We start from the raw sequence: 23,920 nt of genomic DNA, 5'->3' as shown, positions 1-23,920 counted from the left end.
ATGAAATAGTTTTCCATGTTTTTAGCCAACAAACGAGCCCTCAGCACGATACGAACTATCATATGGAATTTCTTTGTCCATGCAAGTACAATGCCTTTATAGAGAATGAATTTAGCAACATCCAATACCTCACACTTAGCGAGTATGCACTATTACTCAAAGTACCGACAAATAGCACCACCTGCAATTGGCCTGCCGCTAATTACAATTGCGGGCTCCTTCATAACATTTCTGTCAATTGGTGCACTGCTCCCGCCGCGAAAACCCTAACCGCTTTAACTCCAAATCATTGTCGACTCTGCAACTTCCACCAACAACTCCTCAACTTCAGTTAAAAGTCCATCAGCTACTCAACTCTCATCGCCGCTCTCCACCGTTTAGATTTGACCGCCAGCAAGAGCAAACATCAAAACATGTGATTTTTGCTTTTTTCTTTCATTTTTATTGATTTATCTGATTATATAAATTGATGGTAGTTAGTTATTTTAGATTATCTTTTAATTTTTTCTTATTTTTTAAAATTTATAATATTTAAATTGCGACAGCTAGTTGACTTTGCGTTTTTTCACTATTTTGCTGCTATAGCCCCAAATGCTGTTACTTCACTGCTACGCTACGCTATCCGCTATTGATAATCTTGAAAGCCTTTTTGGGTTCCCAATCCTTTTTCATAGTCAATTCCTAAAAATCTGTCAAAAGAAATATGAAGAGAAACCTTTGATAATGATCAATTCTTAGCAAATGAGATGGATTGTCTTCAGAATCACAACAATGACTACGAGTTGTCATTTCTAGTTTCTTATTCTTGAAGAGAATAAAAAAACAAGACATGAAGGGGACTGAGGTATATAAAGACTATAGCTAGGTTGATAGGCCAAACAGCTTAAAGAATGCTAGAAAAAAAAATTCCAATTAACTATCCAGATTACTGTCTAATGTAGATATAAATAGTGTACTAGATGCATTTTAAGCATACCAAACAATTGAGTGACAAAAAGATGGGAAAATGATGGTATAGTAGTTTACTATTTTCAAGTTCTCAAATACCGGCTACAGAAAAATATTAGTTTATACAATATACCTTGATGGTTCCATTTTGAGGTAGATGATAGACCTCCTCACAAGTGATACAATACAACCTTGTTGGTTGACTGGATATGTATTTCATGTACCGTGTACATTTACCGCATTTGCTAAGTAGACGTCCAGAATCTGCTAAAGGCGAAAATTGTGCTTCAAAAAGCGCATCCATGTTTTCAATCTGCAACCCAAGGGAAAGTATGCACAATGATCATAATGGGTTATTGAATTTATCCATGGGATAAAAAGAGCATGAAAGAAGTGAACTATGTCAATTGGAAGGTAGGCTGATGCTCTAACACATCAATACTAAGATTGTCACATGTTACATAGTAACCGATATAAATACCTTTGTCACTTGTTTTATTAAGGTCAATAGTGAACAAGTCACTCAACTCGCATAGTTTATTTGACCTGCGTAAATGTCCCTTAAGGGACACCACATAACTAAAAAATTTCAAGATACACAATGCACACTAACAAAGCAATGTCAAACATGGCACACTCAAAGTCCCATCACTACTCTCCCAATACAGCACTCTTAAACAAGTTTCTTGCTGATCGGAAATAAATTATGACAGAGAAGCGATTTGGATTAGCTAAGCACATTACAGAGCCACAGTGAGGAAGAATCACTTAGCAACAAGCATGGTTGTCAGAGAATAGCAACAGGCAAATCCAGGCCACACTAAAGGACAGGACGACCATAGTCATTAGTGCAAAACTGTAAGTACTAAACAAGATCATGTATAGCAGTTGCAATGACCATCTGTTGGCAGGCTGCGGTCCACCAGATATGTTATACAGATCAAACTGGGAGAGGAAAATAACTCCAAGGGACAAGGCTGATAATAGGGAATGAACCTGGCAATCTGATGTAAAACGTGTCATGGAGGCGTTCATGAACCAACTACATCGGCAGATGCCCAAACGGGGGCGTGGAATTTTGACTTGCAGATGGAGAAAGAGTTCTCCCAAACCATGGTTTTTCAAGCCATGGTAAAATCAAACAAACTATATATGAAAATCGTGTAAATTTTCGAGATGGAGTCAACCAAACCCACCAAAGTTCGGTTTGCTGCCGTTTGTTTCACAAAATTCTCTCCGAATTGAGAGATATCAGACTTTTTGTCCTTTTTTTTGCTATTTTTTTGTAATGATTTCGGAGTTACTTTTGATTAGGAAACGAATCCGGTTTGATCTCAAATTTGACCAATTGATTTCCTCAATCATAGGAAGTCTTTTTAAGTAGTTTTCATACTTTCTGTTTTTCACAATTTTAGTCTTATTAGCAGTCTACTTTTTTTTCTATTCACGAAGAGGATTGTAAGCCCTAAAGTCATGCTTTTGACTAATAAGATTCCTCTTTTATATTACTTCTTGGCTTCGAGGTTGCTTCTTTATGGATGTTGAATGGATTTTCTTTGTGGATATAAGTAATACCACTGGATGATCTGGGATTTTTTATTTTTTTTTTTTTTTTTTTTCACCCTTCTGTGTTGTGTCACAATAGCCAGAGAAGAAAGTAGGATGGGAGATATAATACAGATTATAAGGATTTCTATTCTTCTCACTTTCCAACACCCAAAAAGTATTGTTTGTTAGACTCTATACACTTTCTACCAACACTTTTCTGAACACAAGGAAGACTTATATCTGAAAAATTTATAATCTTGTAAGTCGAATTTCTTCGTAGAAGTTTTCACTAAAATCTAGGTCAAGGCACATTACCTAAAACTGATATGTACAAGGACAACATGTTTGCGTTGTGGCCGATCTTAAATGTACAACAAGACTACTTGTGTGACACACCTGTTGGTTGATGCACGCATTATCCAAATTATAAAGGTTCTGTGCTAACACAGGCATAGGAAATTCTTTCGACGCAACATGGAATTGTTTATAGCCAAACGCTTTTTGCAGTCAATTATGCCGCGTATTTCTCTTAACACCGTACTAAACACCTAAGGTAAAATAATTTATTATAGCCTAGTTGAAGCTAGTCCCATTCAAGGCATAGAATTTCAAACAATAATGGATGGAATATATAATATTCGTATGTCAGCAGTCTATATAACTAACAGAAAAAAGTCTATATAACAACAAAAACAATGCTTTATACAAATTTTTGGGTCAGCATACATAAATACTAATTTTCTCTCGTTCTAATTTGGATTTTATTCCTATGTTAAGTTACTACTAATCATATCCTTCTTAATTGCTTTAATCAAGGGTTCCTGTCTTGATCATAATCACTAATATGTAATATGTGAGTTTACATTCTGCGTTGATCTTTTTCATAACAATTGTAGTTAAGGAAGCATGATTCCTTGTGCTTGCTCATCTGCTGCATCTGTCGCTATCATTACCCCCACTACAATGCTGGTTTTAATACTATTCATACCTATATCAGGTAAGTGCAAAATTAAAGATGGTTTTATCAACAGTGTGTTCGCGAGGTTTTAATACCCAGTATTTAAAAGCTGTAACAATGTATAATTAAAAACCATATAATAAATGTAACACATACAACAGTAATTTTACTTAAACCGAATAATGAAGTTCAAGTTTGATTGCATTTGAATTTTCAGAAGTTCTGCAGGGAATATTTAAATTTACTGTTCATCTCGCACAGTAAATTGGCATCGTTCTGCGAGAGTTCATTCCTTTTCAGTCATTTTCATGAGGGAACTTCTTTATTTCCAGTATGGTCAGTTTCAATTATGTTGTCATTCTAGACCTTTGCGATACTATTTCGGAGGCTGCTCAGAACATCCTGCAAGTGCATTACCATGAATCGTTTATCGTTAGAAGGTTTAAAATAGAGATTAGCAAAAGCGAAGTAATTCCATTTGACTATATATCATATCGTATATATGGTGAACTTGAATAAGTATCAGGGTTAACAAATAAGAAGATTTAAGTGAAGCGTTGAAGAGTGTAGCATCCTGCTTAACAAACAAATAAGAGTATTTCTGAGATAAACTGTTTGAAGAACATGTTGAACACAAACTATGATTGGCGACTTTTAGCAATCAGTGTGATTTGCACTGCTACTATAAAGCTACGAATGTCTGGCAAGCAAAGTCTGGATCATGCATGTACGTTGGACGATCTAAAAGGTGGTTCACAGGAGTGGGTAACAGTCTCCTCCAGGTTGTTTGTACCTTCATAAATAACAAGAACGAAATTATGTCAGGAGGAATCGACAAATTTTTAGATAATTGCGTAAACACACATGAGGCTGTGTGTAACTCAGCAACAGTAAATATTTTGTATCAGTGCGGAAGCGCAGAAAATTTGGGAAGCGGGGGTCCAAAAAACTTAATAATAAGTCAATATATAATTTCATTTTATTCAATGATTGGATTCATTCTATAAACATACCTAGCATAAAAGACTTTCAAATTAAAGCATAAATGGATAATAGCAATTTACAATACTAGGTTTTTAGAAATTTAAATTTTAATTTGAATTTTATTTATTCTTATGATTATTAAATTTGATTTTATCCATTAGTATAGGATTGTATGGAGTTAAACTGTCTGATATCGTCAATGTTTAACTAAGAAAAGTAGTAGTAATGTACGGCTTGTTAAAACAATAGCATATTTAAATGATAAGAAGAAAAAAGGAGGGTTATATAATGCAAAGTCAGTAAAAATTCGTTGCATTTAAAGGCTGTTTGGTTCAAAAAAATAAAAAGACATTGAAATCTCAGCTTGCACATAGACTTTGATGTTTGCACTTTACTTTTTCCACAGTTGTGTTCTCGTCATGGTTTTAAAGGGGGAGGAAGTAGGCAAGAAACCCACCAGCATGCCACTTCTCAAAAGAACCCCATTTCCAAAAAATGCTCGGATCCAGGGAAACCAAATGTTATGGCTTAAAAAATGGCACACTTCCCATTGTTCAAGCAAACCCCATTTCCTATATTTGACTTCCTACTTTTATGTTGTGAACAAATAACAGATCAATTGGAAATCCATTTCCGTTCTTTTATGGGCAAAACCAAACATGGGACTAGCATTTTAGGGAAACCCTAGAAAACTCATGAAAAGGGTTTTTTCTCTGACTTTAAATTCTCTATAATTTGGGAAACAAATCAATCAGGGCCTAGTTTAAGAAAAAAAGGGGCAGGGTATGCAAATGCAAGTCATTAAAACCACTAGTAATAGGGTATTTAAATCTATTAGCCAAAGAAAATTGAAAAAAATCAGCAAAACCTAAGCCTTTATTCAATGGGTTTTTTGCGCCCAGGTGCTCCGCATTAATACTTTTTCATCATCTATTAAAAAAAAAACATTTAAGTATTTTCGCAAAACACCCACACAAAAAGAAATAATATTCATCATCCTTTTCCTCTCTTTGTTTCAGGAAACGCCGTCAAGCATCCTTTGATTTCTTTCTCAGAATAAAGTCCGAATTAAATTCTAAATTTTAAAGTTTCTTTCGCATCATTTAGGGAGACATGTTCTTATTTAATTCTATAAGTTCATGTGTATCAACTCCAACCTGCATGTTACTCCATATTTACTTTTTCTTTTTTTTTCTTTTTTTTACTTTTTTTTTCTTCATTTTTGGTTGGGGGGGGGGGAGCAGGAGCGCGGCAGAACGGGCAATGGCCTCTTTGGGCCCCTATAATAATCCCCCCGTGACTTCTTATGGACGTACAAGGGCAGAGTGGATTAAACCACACGAAAAGAGGCAGCAGTGGAATAACCACATGAAAAGAGGAAAGAAACGTTTAGGAAGACCTGCACTAGTTACGCTGCATATGTTGTTTATATGTACAGAAATTGAAGCATGCGTTCTGATTCACTGGCTTTTCGCATTTAGAGATATAGATCAACTCTGCTGAGGTAATCTTGAGGGCGAGGTGCTACCAAAAATATAATGAAGATATAATGGTATTTAGAATTTGATACAAACAAATTCTGGAAGCCACCACTACATAAAGGTAATATTCGCGTATATTACAAATGACTTGTCTAAGCCTAAGAACCAAACATTTAATAAAAATAAAGTTCACTCATATACTCAACTTTGCATGTTTATTCTCTCTCCCTTTGTAAACTGAGAAGATTTTTTCAGCTAACAGCCCAACCATGGCATGATAGATGTAAACCCTTTAGCTATGACATGCTGACCCACACAGTGGAACATCACCACCAAACAGTAAATTCTACCTTAGTCCTGTAAGAGAGCATGAACAAGTCATATTTAAGATAGAAAATGCTGTAAACTACCCTCAAATAAACAAAAGTTCAGAACATAACTAAACATGTGCTCATGACCTACATATATTCAGTGATATTTCTTCTATTACATCTTGAGTACTTTAGTGACGGTTCTAAGTTACAGAAGGAAGAGAACATAGTTGACCTTTTTATTTGCAGTAGGACTACAGAGCAATAAATGCTGACATATATACTGTACAAGCTCCAAGCATCATTTCTACATATCCTCTGTTGCTGATCGGCATGGGATGAAGGCAGATGACACGCATCTGATACCTGTTCTTGGCTTATGAAAACCTTCAGCTAATAATGATTTGCACAAAATCACAGCATACAGGATATTCAAAGTTGTGCCCAGGTGAAAAAAATTGTTTTCTTAAAATCGAAATGATCCAGGGTATGCTGTGCTCTCTGTACGTGGATAGCTGGAAGATGTCATCAAAAAAGTGTATCAGGAATATGCCATATTCAGGCAAAACATGGAACTTTATGACAGTTTCACACACTAAACCAGCAACATAAATGATTCATTCAAGTTGACAAGATCTATCATATTTTACTTTCCAATGACTAATGAGGGAAGATTTATATAACTATCTAATATTCAGAAGAATAAATAGAAAAAGGCAATTGTTTACCTTATTTATAGCAAGGATTTTCTATGGTAGTAGTAAATTGTCTTAAAACTTCATATGAAAACCTCTTGCTAACTTTACAAGCATTCTTAAGGATGACTAGAGAAAGCATATCAATTGTTTGACCTAGGTAACAGACATCAAAGGTGAAGCGGTGAAAGCAATAAGAAAATCCAAGAGAGCTGATCATTTTTGCATGGGTGTATGTATCATGTAGAAAGCTACAGTGAGCCATAAATGAACAGATACATCAAAGACATTATGAAGAGAGGAAACAAAAGAAAAAAACACATAAGACACACGTCTTCTTATTAAAACATAAGAAAGAAGGAAGGAAACAATGTTGACCCGGCAATATTTTAGAAGAACTAAAACATGTTCAAGAAATGAAGTAATCGAACCAAGTAGTTTAGATGATTGGCAATGGATAAATAACACAAGAAACGAGTATATCAAGTAAGTGAAGTAGCCTTGATTAATTAGGGAAAACTTCAAATGGTTCAAAATTAAGAGTGGAGACCAATTAGTGCACAGGTTAATATGGGTTTCAGGATAGATGCTAGTAGTACTGTACTAAAGTGGTATGGGTTAAAGTGTGAAAACAAGATATGGTAATTGCTGATTCAACAAATTATGCCACACTTAACCAATGTGGTAATTAAGTGCAGGAAAAAAGAGACCATCTAGCAAACCCAAGGTTTGACATAAAGGCTTTCTAGCCAAAACCTTCACATTTTTAAACCTAAGATGAAGAGAAAACCATATATCCTTGAGATAAGCTGTAGAGAATACCTTATATATCCTTGAGTATATAATCTCTCTGCTAATTGCATGGCCATGTGTGGTCCAAATCCTAGTGCACTTGATGCAACCTAAATAAAAAGGAAATATGAATATGCAATCAGTTCGATACTGTTTTATCCATGTATAGTTTGATTTTGTAACTCATCAAAATTTGAACTGATATAGAAAGTCATCTAACTAGGGGGCGGTCCACACTCCAACTAAAAATTCAAACCATCGACACCAAAACAACAGCAGAAACAATAACATAAACAACCACCACAACTGGCATAAAACCCACATCAACAATAATTTTAATGAAAGAGAAGAATAAGCAAGCAGAAAAGAAGTACTTGTAATCAAGAAAGTGCGCTTATTGGAAATTTCTCCCTCGGGCAAGTACCCAACTTCTGTCACCATTTTTATGAAAAATGAAATTCAGGCCGATAACCAAGCAACGCCGTCAGAGTTCCAGAACAAAAACCATCACTCAATCGAATACTAGCTCGCAAAGGCCAAGATATGAGGACACTGCCCAGCACAAGAACGGCTAACCGATCCATCACCACTGCTTATACAGAGGTGCACTTGGCGCCCTGATCATCTACAATATCACCAAATCCCGACACTTACGAATGTGTCCTCGCTGGCTTGCATCAAGCTCAGAGCTTATGCCGACCCTAGCACTTGCTTATCATGCGCGTCGGCAATACGGTACACCTTTGAGTTGCATTGTGGCTGTATCAGTTAATCTGAAAAGATATTGCGGACAGAAAGAAGGGTTACTGTTCTTGGAACCTCAGCATCGGAATGCAACCAATGTTGAGGTTAAAGCAGCATCTTCGATAGTTTTGCGAAGCGATTGTACAGACGTTGTTAGTCGGAAAACGCTTCAGGGAAGCTGAGGAACGCCCTGCCCGTTGTGATCAAGTCTTCGCCCTTCAAGCGGAATGAAATTGTCGATGTGAAGGAGAACAACAGAGATACGGGTGTTGTACACAGTAAGACAGAGGCTAGCATACAGTGCAAGAAGCGTTACTGTTGTTGGAATAACAATGATACATTATTCCCTGAAGAATAAAGAGTGCTTGCAAAGCAAAACAATATAATAGTAAGCACTGCTAAATATCCGTGCCGAGGAAAACTATTACATCTTTGAGGGTTTTTTCACTGATTCATGCATTAGACTTCTTGGCATGCAATTGATCTCCACCCCTTTTATCGCTGTTTCCTGCCCTAAGGAAGAAATTGTAAGGACAAGTAAAACAGAGACGACTCAAAATTATACCATTTATAGAAGGGCGTTCAACTGTAAGAGAATAGATCAACTCTCACCGAGATTGTTGCAGACAGATCACCTGCGATTTCAATCTGTTATGTTTTCCCTTTAAATTCATTGTTTGTGACGATCATTATGCAAGGTTTATAGCAAGTGAAATCAGTTACGAAGGCTCGATACTTCGATCCTTGAAGCCCAATCTTGAACATGAAACTAAGATGGGACAGGAGGGTTATCTATAACATAGAAGTACGGAGTCTATCCGTCAATTAACCCTTAATGGAACCACTTTAGCTCTTTGTCCTTATCAATTTCCCAAATCGGCTTCGATATTAAGCCACTTAGGCACATGGTGAAGGTATATATTGATAAACATTGTGGAAGAATATTGACTTACTGGGTAAACTAAGCAGAAACTTTGTTTTTTTATCTCAGAAATCCGAGAACTTCATTTTTTCGGTCTTCATGTGTTACCCCTCTTCTTACCCTGCGCCCTCTTCTGCCGCGACCTTCTTTCCTCTTTCCCCTACCGTCACGGCGCTAAAGAATGACTTCCTATGCTCATCCACAAGAGAATGTAATAGCTCATCACATAGCAATACAATTCTCGCTCATAGAGAGATAGTTTCCATCACCTTAGTGGAGTTGTATTCTTGTGAAGTCCACTTCAATTATGGTCGAATCACAGTCCGCGGACTACTTTACCCGTTGTGAGCATCCATGTGCACCCTGAGGAAGAGAAACAATACAATGCACACATTTGCAGTAGAGCCTCCATTGGGGTGCCACTGTACAGGTCAAGGACAAGGGTCCACTTGCACTCGAGGCAAGCACAAAACACTTGTGCTATCAAAGAATGGGCAAGTTTTGGGGCGGGGCAAAGCAAGCAGGCGCATTGCAGCACCATATTGCCCTAGTTTGCCTGCACATACTAATTTTAGGCACCAAAGACTTTATCGATCCTTCAAATGGGAGGCGCTATCTGTAACTAATAGCGGGCAGAGTGGGAAACACTTTCCATCTGGCCAGCCATGGAGAAGAGGAGGAGCTCAAAGCCATCAAAGGACATGTGATTTTCCTTGGTAACTGGAGGAAAATGACAACCTGTTACGAAACACTGTTAAAATGAACTAACAAGCTATCTACTGGCATCCATAAGCTGGTTTCAAATTGCATTGCTTCAAAATAAAGTCGGATCTATTACTAATTAAACGGAATCGAAAGAGGCGCGAGGGGGGGGGGGGCGTCGGGCCCCTTAAGAGAATTTCTCATTTATGTGCCTATGCATGTGAGATTAGCTAACTCAAAGCACTGCCAAATACAATTTTTACTCGAAGATTGTATGTGTCTTTGACAGACATTTCAGTATCGTTCTAATATTATCTTGTACACTGTATGCAAATGAAATAATGCAAGTTTCAGGATGAGCCAGTCAACACACTGCAACGGGAGCTGAGCACTTAGGTGGTGTCAGGTGACACCATATCATACGAATTAATGAACCATATGTGAGCTTATGAAGGCAAACTGACCCCAAAATTTATTTGGACTTAAGTAATCAAGTGAACCATCGATCTTAATAGCCATACCATAGTAAAGTTACCCTTGGACCAAGACTTAAATGGCCAATATCACCACGTATTCAATTGAAACTCTATAATATTATTTTGAAAAAGGAAAAAGAGATACATAAGTTTAAGTTGAACGAATAATGTGTTTAGTATGGTATTTCAATGAGGCTATTATTGCGAACAATTTCAAAACAAGAAGAACAAGTGATGGGCCCAATTTGTAATGTGTATTTAGTGAAAAATTTAGTAGTATAAGGTCTTTAATAAATATCGTGACACCATTCTGATGGAGTTCTTGACTCCACCATGCTGGCTAGCTGAAGTGAGATTATCAAGGGTGGCTCTCCACAACCATTTATATTCTGGACAGTGAACAGAATGTAGATTCTTGATAAGTGGTATGTAGCAGGATGGTTGGTCACTTGTGTAACAAGGATTTAATCTCAAAAGCGCATCTCAGGTCATGGAATAAGCACCTCTAAATGAGAAGGGCAGGCTTCATACTCGCACTTCCCATCCCTGCAATTGCAGAAACCTCGTGGCATTTTTGGAAGCCTCTTAATTATTTAGGGCTCGATATGACAGATGATTTTAAAATGATCCTATCATTTGTTAAACACCTTTTATTGGATCCTCGTTATATTCATACATACTATTGTATGATTTACATATTGCTGCTGAATTCAATTTCAAGTCATTCTTGTCAACTTCTACTCCGATTTTTTTTCTCCTTTTCTGTTATTTGTATTTAAATGCTTAGTAGCTATAGAAAGTCATCTAACTAGGGGGAGAAAACCCAGCTAGCTTCGTTAGAAAGAACTTTTTGCTTAAACACTTGCAATACATAAATAAGAATCAAAATCCATGGCCCTGCTATAGTGAATTGAATCCAGAGTTTCATAAGACTTAAAAAGCAAATATCAGAGTGAGAGAATCTATAAGTATGAAACAGTTCATAAGTATGTAATCCATATAAGCTAAATAACTCAACAGCTGAGCACCTTATACATTGCAATTTATTAGTACATACTATAAGCTCTTTCCAACAAATTGAACTGATACAAGGACCCAGACCTTTGGATCAAAAGACAAGCTTCAATCAAAATGTAATATCTTTGCAGCATTAAAGATGAAAGTTGGATTGAACATAATCATATAGAAACAGGTAGTTAAGAAGGCTAACTAGGATACCCATACTTCAAAACAACTGACGTGAAGATCGTAGCAAATCAGTTAATCAAGAAAGGGCCTGAAATGGAACTTACAGAATCTCATGCAACCAAGGCACAAAGGTTGAAATTGTATATAGAAGCTAGAAGATGGGGTCTGTAAATTGTTCAGATATGTAGGGTATACACCAGTCGAAGAACTAAATTGCAAGTGTACAACACTGTTTAGTTGTGCAAATTTTGATTGCAAAACATACCATAATACTTAGCACGTATAAAAGATAGAACTGCTCTCTTCTGGACCAATGATTTAAAAAAAAAGTTCTTGGAATTTTCCACCTTTTCCAGGATTCCACGTATTCCAGTCTCTCTCTTTCCTAGCACGTGGAGTACTAAATATATCTCAACATTAAATATCTCCCTTATTGATAAATACTTTAAATATCTCCCTTATTGATAAATACCTTTAAATATCTCCCTTATCAATAAATACCTTCTGTTACATAGCTTGTGAGCTTATAATGAGCTTATAACACCAAATGATGGAAGAACCTAAAATTGTTTGTCTGTTTTCCTGAAATTTATTCTGCTTCTAACTATGGTAATTGATAGAAAAATCATCTCCCATTTAATAACTTGGACGAGTTTAATGCACTTCAGGTGCATACAACAGGAAATCGCATTAATCCAATAACAGTTGTTGGGTAGATGGAGAAGTCAATACAACTGAAAATCACGATGAACAATAATGGGGTGCTTATGTGTTTCTCTGCTTGTGGGAAATTTAGCCAAGGAAATAAAATTACAAGGAAAAAGAAACAATTCTCATATGAGCTCTAAAACTTAGAAATCTTGACTTGGTACAATGCTTGAACAGCAACATCACAAAGAAGCCTATTCAGCAAGGACATACGACCAAAATATGGATTAGTTCATTAAGCTAACAAATAAATTATAAGAGTATAAAAAATTCAAACATGATAAAACCAATGACCTTCAGCAAGTTAACTGTGTTAAGGCCAAAAGGGCGACTTTTACTTTCTTCCTTTGTTGACACATCAGTTACTTTAAGAGAATTATCATCGGTTACCATCTTCTGAAACATCATAGCAACCTGCAATTTAAGTTAAGCAACGAGATTTCTTTAGAAAAAAGTTCAATCAAGAGTAAGAAATGCAATAAAGGAAAGGGGGAATGCAAGGAAATGAAAGAAGCAAAATATGCCAGAAAACCTTACATCAAAATCAAATACTTTATTACGATCCCATTCCAACTGTAGTTCATATCCATCTTTTAATATATAAGGGTGCAAGGACCAGAACTTTTCAGGTTGAATGTAGTAATCTGCAGATATCGCTGCACACAGAAACCTAGAGTAGGGGTCTGGCAAGGCCATAGCTGAAAGAGGAAACATAATAAATCATGTAACTGTTCATATATAGAATAGCTAACCATGTAATGGTGGTATTTTACAAAATAATACATATATTTCAAGGGAAACAATAATTACCATGAAATAACCTGGTTACAGAAGGTAAGTAAAAGAATTTCACCAAATATACAGCAAAACGAGTCGGACATATTTAGCTCCAACAGGATGCATATATTCACAGGATGTATCAACTAGCAAATATGGTGAATTTAATGACAGCTAGATACTTTACATAATGCATACTCAACATTCTCTTCAAGTAAAACACCATTATGAAGACGAGAAAATTCTAGCCTATCTCTTGCAAGTTTTAATTAATGCATCTTAGATTTATGATTTCAATACGTAATACAAAGCAGACTCCATCTTGATCTTTATGATGCAAATAATATGATATTACTTATTCATGAAAATTGAAACAATTAGTATTCTATATTAAGAAACATACTTATTTAATTTACATGACTTTTAATATATTGTGATAATATTTCATACCTATCATGAATTTATCATCAAGAAAGCCTAAATCATGATTAATGCTAACCTAATCATGCTAATAACTTTAGGAAGAAAAGACATCATAAAATATGAATTCTACACACAATCTAATAATATATTTATTATCAATGATATTATCAAATAATAAATATAAATAATTTGAAAACATTTTACTTTATCGCTCATGTTTAATTTCTATACAATTAAAACAAAAATTAATGATGCCAATATAGGCAAGGCAAGAAAACTAGCAATATGTGTTTGTACATACATTTCTAATATAGAATTAATATGACCAGATCTAACACCTCTTATGCTATAAGGAATATCTACTTTAATTATTTAGTTTCTTATTTTACATAAAAAATCTAAATCAAAACCAAGTGAAGATTAAAGAAAAACAAATATTAAACAAAAAATATAAAATTAAAGGGAATGAATAGGTTCAAATTGTCAATTATGAACCTATACCATGACCCATATAAAATTCTAGAAATGGATTCATAAAGAACCTATTAACTTTCATGCTCCATCGAGTTCATCTGATCAAGTATTAACCCTTTCGATCCAATCCGACCTAAACGATGAATTAGGTTAAACCTGGGTCACTCAGAAGTTCAGTTTCAGGTCAACCAGTGATTCCAATATCTTCTCTTAACCTGCATATCTTTTACATTATTATCTGCTAATATCTAATATTTTATTGTTATCTATCTGAAAAGGTAAGGAAAGACCAAGGTCTAAAGCCTTCAGTCACCTTAGATTCCTAATTGGAGAACAAATATTACAATTAGTATGCTTGCAGATCTGAGGAAAATAACCTTTCAAAGACAATAAGCCCTGAGCCCTGATCTTATTGAGCATATACAGTTATTAAGTTGGAGTGTGGATCAAAGATTCAAAATACAAGAAAAAGAACAATGAACAAGTAGCACAGTCACTGCATACAAATGACAGGCCTCAACTATAGAGAGCATTCACAACCATCAGACATGCATGAAACAAGATGGATCATATATTTAAGGAAAAGGATCAATAGGACAGAGATGGGTAGGTGAGACATACGAAATTACAGTAGAATCAAGGTTCCCATATTTTCCTTGGAAATAACGAGTTTGAACCGAGTAAAAGCTACCCCAACCTTCAAGTCAATCTCTTGGCGTGCATCTTACAGCTAAAGCTTCATCTTTGCTGGGTTCAACAAGATTGTCCATGGCCTTCAATATGTCTTTCTCAGTAACGATGAAAATCGAGCACGATAAATTCTTCTTCCCGATTCAGATGCAGGGAACCCAGTACATTCAATAACTGGATAATTGAAAGACAATATTCAGTCCTGGTCAGTCATTAGTCATTGCATCAGTTGTAATGCATAGAAACTTAGACGATGAAGAGTCGATCGCCTTTTTCTAACAATAACCATTTATAGCAGTAATACTTTTTGTTGTGCTCGCGTTATAATGTCTTTGGGTTCATGGAAAGCTCAAACACATAAATCAGTCTGTAACTGATGAACTGATAATTAGGATTCTGTCATGAACAAAATAATATAGGCCAAACTGAGAGGAATCTCCATCAAAGCAAATGTGATCTGAAAGAGAAAAAAAGATGTAATTGGTATTACATACATTCAATAAGTTTTAAACACGCATGAAATGCAGTGTCATTGAAGTTTGTCATATTACCTGCACGAGAACAATGCAGCTATGATATCTGCTGTCGCGAAAAATCACCTCTAAGATAAATATATCAACTAGAATTCTATGAACCAAAAAAAAAATGGTAAATTATTTCAGAAATCCCATTTCTTCCCTTGAAGTTTATTGCTAGGAAACTACAGTACCAGAACATACTCCATAAATAATTACAATTCTTAATCTTTTCACCTTTCTGATTTAGGCTAGTACAGTACACAATTAACAATTAAATATAAAATATATTATTTAGATTTGAAGAACGGAGTACCTTCATAACAGATATTTTCACCTTCTCTCATCACAGTCTAACCACAGTACAAGAGAGGCAACCTCGCGCTTCTTGAGACACAATGACGACGAATATGAGCCTTGATCTCTCCTACCATAGCTTACCATTTCCATTATACATGTCTCCCCAGGTATTTTTGAACTTGGTGCTAGAGAACACTCCTAGTATGAAAAATATCTGGAATGAACATGTAGTCAACATAACATTTCTAAGAGACCCCTTCCTTATGTCCTAGACACTTTTCGAATGTGTTCCAAGTTAGTAATACAAAAATGCAAATGTAAACAATTCGTTGATACTTTCTTGACACTTGTAAGATGATTCACATATATTTAAGAATTAAGACATTGTTATACAATCATGTTTGACCTTTTTTGGAACAAAAACTATGTTTGTTATACAAATATATCACAATGATTTATCATCAATTAAACCAATAACAAAACTTGAGGTTCAATACAGTGAACAGGAATATTAACCTCCCAATGGAAAGATGAGAAAAGGCATTTTCTATGAATATCCACTTTCCTGTTAGCATGCTTTCCAGTTAAGTTACTCCAAATAATCGGATTCATAATAAAAAAATTATATGGAATATATTAATTCCATAAGTCATGTTATATTTCTTCACACGAGTTAATTCCATATTTTATACTTCAAATAGCGTAGGGCCCGTAGGCATGCCTATGATATAGACACCAGCTGCTTATGATGTCATTTTTCATGCCATATCTGTATGCTCAGCTATCAAGATACGCTGTATCGCGAAACCTGATGGATTTGTAGGCTAAGCTAGTAAGTTATGGGTGATGGAGTTAAGCTAGGATAGAGCAAACCAGGATAACTCATATTGCTCTCACACTGTCCTTCTATCCTTTTCACTTGTGCATTTATCTCTTTACTCATCACTAATCTTAATTAATTGTGCTTATTCCTTGTGTTTAACTTGCTATTGTTAGCTTGATCAATTACCATCCTCCACATTACCCACCTGTGTCTCCCTGCCAAAATGCTTGGTACTTTGCTTAAACATAGTATACATATTTAGGGATGGATATGAATAACATGGTAACGATTGTCCCAGTCTGTACAAATTAATATTTAATAGCTTGAAAGATCTAATCATCTTATGAAGGAAAAATACAAAGATAGTCAAAAAATTCATCTACGAAACAATAGTTATGTATAACTGATTGAAGAACCATGTTAGCTTCATAATTTTCAGATGCGACCTGATGTTAAACTATTAACTTTTTATGTGTAAATGAATACAGCCAATGTAGAATCAATGTTTCAGATATGATATGCATAAAATCATATCTTAAAGTTCTGGAACATGGAACATGCAAGCGTGTACCTAATGCATATCCACTAAGGGCCTGTTTGATGATTTCCTAGAATCAAAGGAAAAGAAAATAGTAGAAGGAAATCATCATAAAGTTAATTTCCACCTATTTCCTCAAAAAAAAAAAAAAAAGGAGGAGGGTCATAAATGAGTTTCCTTAAATATAGGTCACGTCATCCAATAACATGGTGATAACTCATCTCATCACTTCTATGTTCTTAGTTTTACGAAGCGAACCAAACAAAAGAAAAGTCATGAAATAAGTTTCCTTGCTTTTTAGCCAACCAAACAGCCCCTCAGCACGGATACGAACTTCATATGGATTTCTTGTCCATTCAAGTACAAATGCTTTATAGAAGTGAATTTAGCAACATCAATACCTCACACTTAGGAGTATGCACTATTATAAATTACGACAAATAGCACCGCAATTGCGGCGCTAATTACAATTGCGGGCTCCTTCATAACAATTTCTGTCAATTGCACTGCCTCCCGCCCGAAAACCCTAACCGCTTTAACTCCAAATCATTGTCGAACGTCTGCAACTCCACCAACAACTCCTCAACTTCAGTTAAAAGTCCATCAGCTACTCAACTCCTCATCGCCGCCTCTACCACCTTTAGATTTGACGCCAGCAAGAGCAACATCAAACATGTGATTTTTTGCTTTTTTCTTTCATTTTTATTGATTTATCTGATTATATAAATTGATGGGTAGTTAGTTATTTTTAGATTATTCTTTAATTTTTCTTATTTTTTAAATATTTATATATATTTAAATTGGACAGCTAGTTGACTTTGCGTTTTTTCACTATTTTGCTGCTATAGCCCCAAATAGCCTGTTGTACTTCACTGCTACGCTACGCTATCCGCTATTGATAATCTTGAAAGCCTTTTTTGGTGTTCCCAATCCTTTTTTCATAGTTCAATTCAAGTTCTCAAATACCGGCTACAGAAAAATATTAGTTTATACAATATACCTTGATGGTTCCATTTTGAGGTAGATGATAGACCTCCTCACAAGTGATACAATACAACCTTGTTGGTTGACTGGATATGTATTTCATGTACCGTGTACATTTACCGCATTTGCTAAGTAGACGTCCAGAATCTGCTAAAGGCGAAATTGTGCTTCAAAAAGCGCATCCATGTTTTCAATCTGCAACCCAAGGGAAAGTATGCACAATGATCATAATGTTATTGAATTTTATCCATGGATAAAAAGAGCATGAAAGAAGTGAACTATGTCAATTGGAAGGTTGGCTGATGCTCTAACACATCAATACTAAGATTGTACATGTTACATAGTAACCGATATAAATACCTTTGTCACTTGTTTTTATAAGGTCAATAGTGAACAAGTCACTCAACTCGCATGTTATTGACCTGCGTAAATGTGCCCTTAAAGGGCACACACACTAACTAATTCACATACACAATGCACACTAACAAAGCAATGTCAAACATGGCACACTCAAAGTCCATCACTACTCTCTCCCAATACAGCACTCTTAACAAGTTTCTTGCTGATCGGAAATAATTATGGCAGAGAAGCGATTTGGATTAGCTAAGCACATTACAGAGCCACAGTGAGGAAGAATCACTTAGCAACAAGCATGGTTGTCAGAGAATAGCAACAGGCAAATCCAGGCCCACACTAAAGGACAGGCAGACCATAGTCATTAGGTGCAAAACTGTAAGTACTAAACAAGATCATGTATAGCAGTTGCAATGACCATCTCGTTGGCAGGCTGCGGTCCACCAGATATGTTATACAGATCAAACTGGGCTGGGAGAGGAAAATAACTCCAAGGGACAAGGCTGATAATAGGGAATGAACCTTGGCAATCTGATGTAAAACGTGTCATGGAGGCGTTCATGAACCAACTACAATCGGCAGATGCCCAAACGGGGGCGTGGAATTTTGACTTGCAGATGGAGAAAGAGTTCTCCCAAACCATGTTTTTCAAGCCATGGTAAAATCAAACAAACTTATATATGAAAATCGTGTAAATTTTCGAGATGGAGTCACCAAACACCACCAAAGTTCGGTTTGCTGCCGTTTGTTTCACAAAATTCTCTGCCGAATTGAGAGATATCAGACTTTTTGTCCTTTTTTTTGCATATTTTTGTAATGATTTCGGAGTTACTTTTGATTAGGAAACGAATCCGGTTTGATCTCAAATTTGACCAATTGATTTCCTCAATCATAGGAAGTCTTTTTAAGTAGTTTTCATACTTTTCTGTTTTTCACAATTTTAGTCTTATTAGCAGTCTACTTTTTTTTCTATTCACGAAGAGGATTGTAAGCCCTAAAGTCATGGCTTTTGACTAATAAGATCCTCTTTATTTACTTCTTGCTTCGAGGTTGCTTCTTTATGGATTTGAAGATTTTTCTTTGTGGATTAGTAAAATGCCCTGTGGATTCTGGGGTTTTCACTTCTGTGTTGTGTCACAATCAGCCAAGTAGAAGAAAGTAGATGGAGAATAATAAGATTATAAGGATTTCTATTCTTCTCAACTTTCCAAACACCCAAAGTTTTTTGGTACTTATACCTCTTCTACCCAAGACCCTTTCTAACACCAAAAACTTATATCTGAAAAATTTATTACATCTTGTAAGTCGAATTCTCTTCGTAAGAAGTTTCACAAAATCTAGGTCAACAGGCTACATTACCTAAACACTGATATGTAACAAGGCACAACATGTTGCGTTGTGGCCGATCTTAAATGTACAAAAGACTACTTGTCTGACACACCTGTTGGTTATGCACACATCTTCAAATTAAAAGTTCTGTGCTACACAGGGTCATAGGAAATTCTTGACGCAACATGGAATTGTTTATAGCCAAACGCTTTTGCATCAACTTATGCCCGTATTCCTCTTAACACCAGTACCTAAACACCTAAGGTAAAATATGTTATTATACCTAGTTGAAGCTATTCCCATTCAAGCATAGATTCTCAAACACATGAAATGGAGAAATCATTAATATTCGTATGTACAAGCAGTCTATATAACAACAAAAAAGTCTATTAACAACAACAAACAATGCTTTATACCAAATTTTTGCGCGGTCAGCCTACATAAATACTAATTTTCTCTCGGTTCTATTTTGGATTTTATCTCCTATGTTAAGTTACTACCTATCATATCCTTCTTAATTGCCTTTTAATCAAGGGTCTGTCTATCATATCACTAACTATGTCAATATAGTTTACATCTGCTCTTGATCTTTTCATGAACATTGTAGTTAAGAAAGCTGATTCCTTGTGTTCTCCATCTGCTGTCATCTGTCGGCATCATTACCCACTACAATGTGGTTTTAATACCTATATCATACTATATCAGGTAAGTTGCAAAATTAAAATGTTGTATCCAACAGTGTGTTCGGGTTTAATACCCGTATTTTAAAAGTGTAACATGTATTATTTAAAAACCATATCAATAAATGTACACAATACACAGTAATTTACTTAAACCGATAACTGAAAGTTCAAGTTGATTGCATTTGAATTTTCAAGTCTGCAATATTTAAAATTTACGTTCATTCTCCACAGTAATTGGCACAGTTCTGGAGATATCACTTCCTTTTCAGTCAATTTTCATGAGGGAACTTCTTTTTTCCAGTAGGTGCATAGTTTCAATATGTTGTCACTTAGACCTTTGCTGATATATTTCAACTCCAGAACATCCTCAAAGTGCATTACCATGAATCTTTATCGCTAGAAGGTTTAAAAATAGAGATTACAAAAGCGAGTAATCCATTTGACTATATATCATACCGTATACATGGTGACCTGAATAAGTTATCAGTAACAAAATAAGAGCATTTAAGTGACAATCCCTAAAAAATCTGTCAAAAGAAATATGGAAGAGAACCTTTGATAATGATCAATTCTTAGCAAATGAGATGGATTTTCTTCAGAATCACAACAATGACTACGAGTTGTCATTCTAGTTTCTTATTCTTGACAGAGAATAAAAAAACAAGACATGAAGGGGGACTGAGGTATATAAAGACTATAGCTAGGTTGATAGGCCAAACAGCTTAAGAATGCTGAAAAAAAAATTCAATTAACTATCCAGATTACTGTCTAATGTAGATAAAATAGTGTACTAGATGCCTTTTAAGCATACCAAACAATTGAGTGACAAAAAGATGGGAAAATGATGGTATAGTAGTTTACTATTTTCAAGTTCTCAAATACCGGCTACAGAAAAATATTAGTTTATACAATATACCTTGATGGTTCCATTTTGAGGTAGATGATAGACCTCCTCACAAGTGATACAATACAACCTTGTTGGTTACTGGATAATGTATTTCATGTACCGTGTACATTTACCGCATTTGCTAAGTAGACCGTCCAGTCTTAAAGGCCGAAATAATGTGCTCAAAAAGCGCATCCATGTTTTCAATCTGCAACCCAGCGGAAAGTATGCACAATGATCATAATGGGTTATTGAATTTATCCATGGATAAAAAGAGCATGAAAGAAGTGAACTATGTCAATTGGAAGGTAGGCTGATGCTCTAACACATCAATACTAAGATTGTCACATGTTACATAGTAACCGATATAAATACCTTTGTCACTTGTTTTATTAAGGTCAATAGTGAACAAGTCACTCAACTCGCATAGTTTATTTGACCTGCGTAAATGTCCCTTAAGGGCACACCACATAACTAAAAAATTTCAAGATACACAATGCACACTAACAAAGCAATGTCCAGGTTAACAAAATAAGAGCATTTAAGTGAACTGTTGAAGAAGTGTAGCATACCTGCTTAACAAAATAAGAGTATTTCTGAGTAAACTGTTGAAGAACATGTTGCACAACACGAACATGATCTGCTTGACCTTTAGCAATCAGTGTGATTTGCTGCTCTATAAAGCTACGAATGTCTGGCAAGCAAAGGTCTGGATCAATGCATTGGTACCCTCTTATCAAAGTGGTTCCAAGGACAGTGGGAACCAGTCTCCTTCCAGAGTTGACCTTCAAATAAAACAAGAACGAAAATTCATGTCCAGGAAGGAATCACAAATTTTAGATATTGCTAATACACACATGAGGCTGTGTGTACTCAGCAACAGTAATTTGTATCAGTGGCGGAGCCAGAAAATTTGGGAAGGGGGGGTCCAAAATAACTAATAATAAGATCATATATAATTTCTTTTTCATGATTGATTATTCTATAAACATAACCGCATAACAAGACTTTCAAATAAAGCATAAAATGATAATAGCATTTACAATACTAGTTTTTAGAAATTTAAATTTTTATATTTGAATTTTATTTTTCTTATGATATTAAATTTGATTTTATCCATTAGTTAGATTTATGGAGTTAAACTGTCTGATATTCCAATGTTTAACTAAGAAAAAGTAGTAATGTACGGCTTTAAAAAACAATAGCATATTAATGATAAGAAAAGAAAAAGGAGGGTATATAAAATGCAAAGTCATGTAAACAATTCGGCATTTAAGGGCTGTTTGGTTCAAAAAAATAAAAGCATGAAATCTCAGCCATTGCCACATAGACTTTGATGTTTGCACTTTACTTTTTCCTACGTTGTTTCGCTCATGGTTTAAAGGGATGGGGCAAGAAAACCCCAGCCATGCCACTTCCTCAGAAACCCCATTTCCAAACAAAATGCTCGGATCCAGGGAAACCAAATGTTATGGCTTAAAAAATGGCACACTTCCCCATTGTTCAAGCAAAACCCCCATTTCCTATATTTGACTTCCTACTTTATGTTGTGAAACAAATAACAGATCAATTGGAATATCCATTTCCGTTCTTTTATGGGCAAACCAAACATGGGACTAGCATTTCAGGAAACCCTAGAAAACTCATGAAAAGGGTTTTTCTCTCTGACTTTATATTTCCTATAATTGTGGGAAACCAATCAATCAAGCCCTAAATGTTAAGAAAAAACAAGGCAGGGTATGCAAATGCAAGTCATTAAAACCATAGTATAGGGTATTTAAATCCTATTTAGCCAAGAAAATTGAAAAAAAATCCCAAACCTAAGCCTTTATTCCAATGGGTTGTTTTTGGCCCCAGGTGCTCCCCATATATACTTTTTCTCATCTATTAAAGACAAAACCCATTTAAGTATTTTCCCAAAACACCACACACAAAAAGCAGAAATAATATTCATCATCCTTTTTCCTCTCTTTGTTTCCAGGAAACCCGTCAAGCAATCCTTTGATTTCTTCTCAGAATAAAGTCCGATTCAATATCTAAATTTTAAAGTTTTCTTTCGCAGTCATTTAAGGGAACATGTTCTTATTTTATCTGTCAAATAAGTTATTGTGATCAACCTCCCCACCCGCATTCACTCCATAAATTCTTTTCTTTTCTTTTTCGTTTTTAACTTTTTTTTCTTCTTTTTACTTGGGTTGGGGGGGGGGGGCGCAGGAGCGGGGACGGGGCCATGGCCTCTTTGGCCCCTATATAGATCCACCCCTGACTTCTATGGACGTACAAGGGCAGAGTGGATTAAACCACACGAAAAGAGGAATGCAGTGGAATAAACCACATGAAAAGAGGAAAGAAAGTTAGGACAACCTGCACATAGTTACGCTCGCATATGTTGTTTATATGTACAGAAATTGAAGCATCCGTTCCTATTCCATGCTTTTCCATTAGAGATATCAGCTCACTCTCGCTGAGGTAATCTGGAGGCGAGGTGCTACCCTAAAAAATATAATGAAAATAAAATGGTTATTAGAATTGAATACAAACAAATTCTGGAAGCCACATACATAAAGGTAATATTCGCGTATATTACAAAGATGCTTGTCTAAGCCTAAGAAACCAAACATTTAATGAAAAATAAAGTTCACCTCATATAGCTCAACTTTCGCAATGTTTATTCTCTCTCCCTTTGT

The 23,920-nt window shown here is 35.5% G+C and overlaps 1 protein-coding gene across 5 annotated transcripts in view; it reads right to left on the bottom strand.

Annotated features, from left to right (window-relative positions):
* Window positions 1–23,914, bottom strand: part of LOC109825080 (DNA topoisomerase 3-beta-like) — a 28,056-nt gene extending 4,142 nt beyond the window's left edge. For all 5 annotated transcript variants that reach the window (XR_002242895.1, XR_002242893.1, XR_002242894.1 and 2 more), the window contains exons 1-4: window positions 23,876–23,914; window positions 23,598–23,726; window positions 21,806–22,018; window positions 1,082–1,261 (exon numbers count right to left, since the gene is read on the bottom strand). Coding sequence is in view for 2 of the 5 variants with exons in the window: in XM_020391793.1 (XP_020247382.1) it covers window positions 1,082–1,261; window positions 21,806–22,018; window positions 23,598–23,675 (471 nt within the window). In the remaining 3 variants the exon portion in view is untranslated. The remainder of the gene's footprint in view (window positions 1–1,081; window positions 1,262–21,805; window positions 22,019–23,597; window positions 23,727–23,875) is intronic.

The sequence above is a fragment of the Asparagus officinalis genome, chromosome 10 (genome assembly GCF_001876935.1).
Source record: "Asparagus officinalis chromosome 10, Aspof.V1, whole genome shotgun sequence".
NCBI lineage: Eukaryota > Viridiplantae > Streptophyta > Magnoliopsida > Asparagales > Asparagaceae > Asparagus > Asparagus officinalis.
This window is presented reverse-complemented; position numbering and strand designations above follow the sequence as displayed.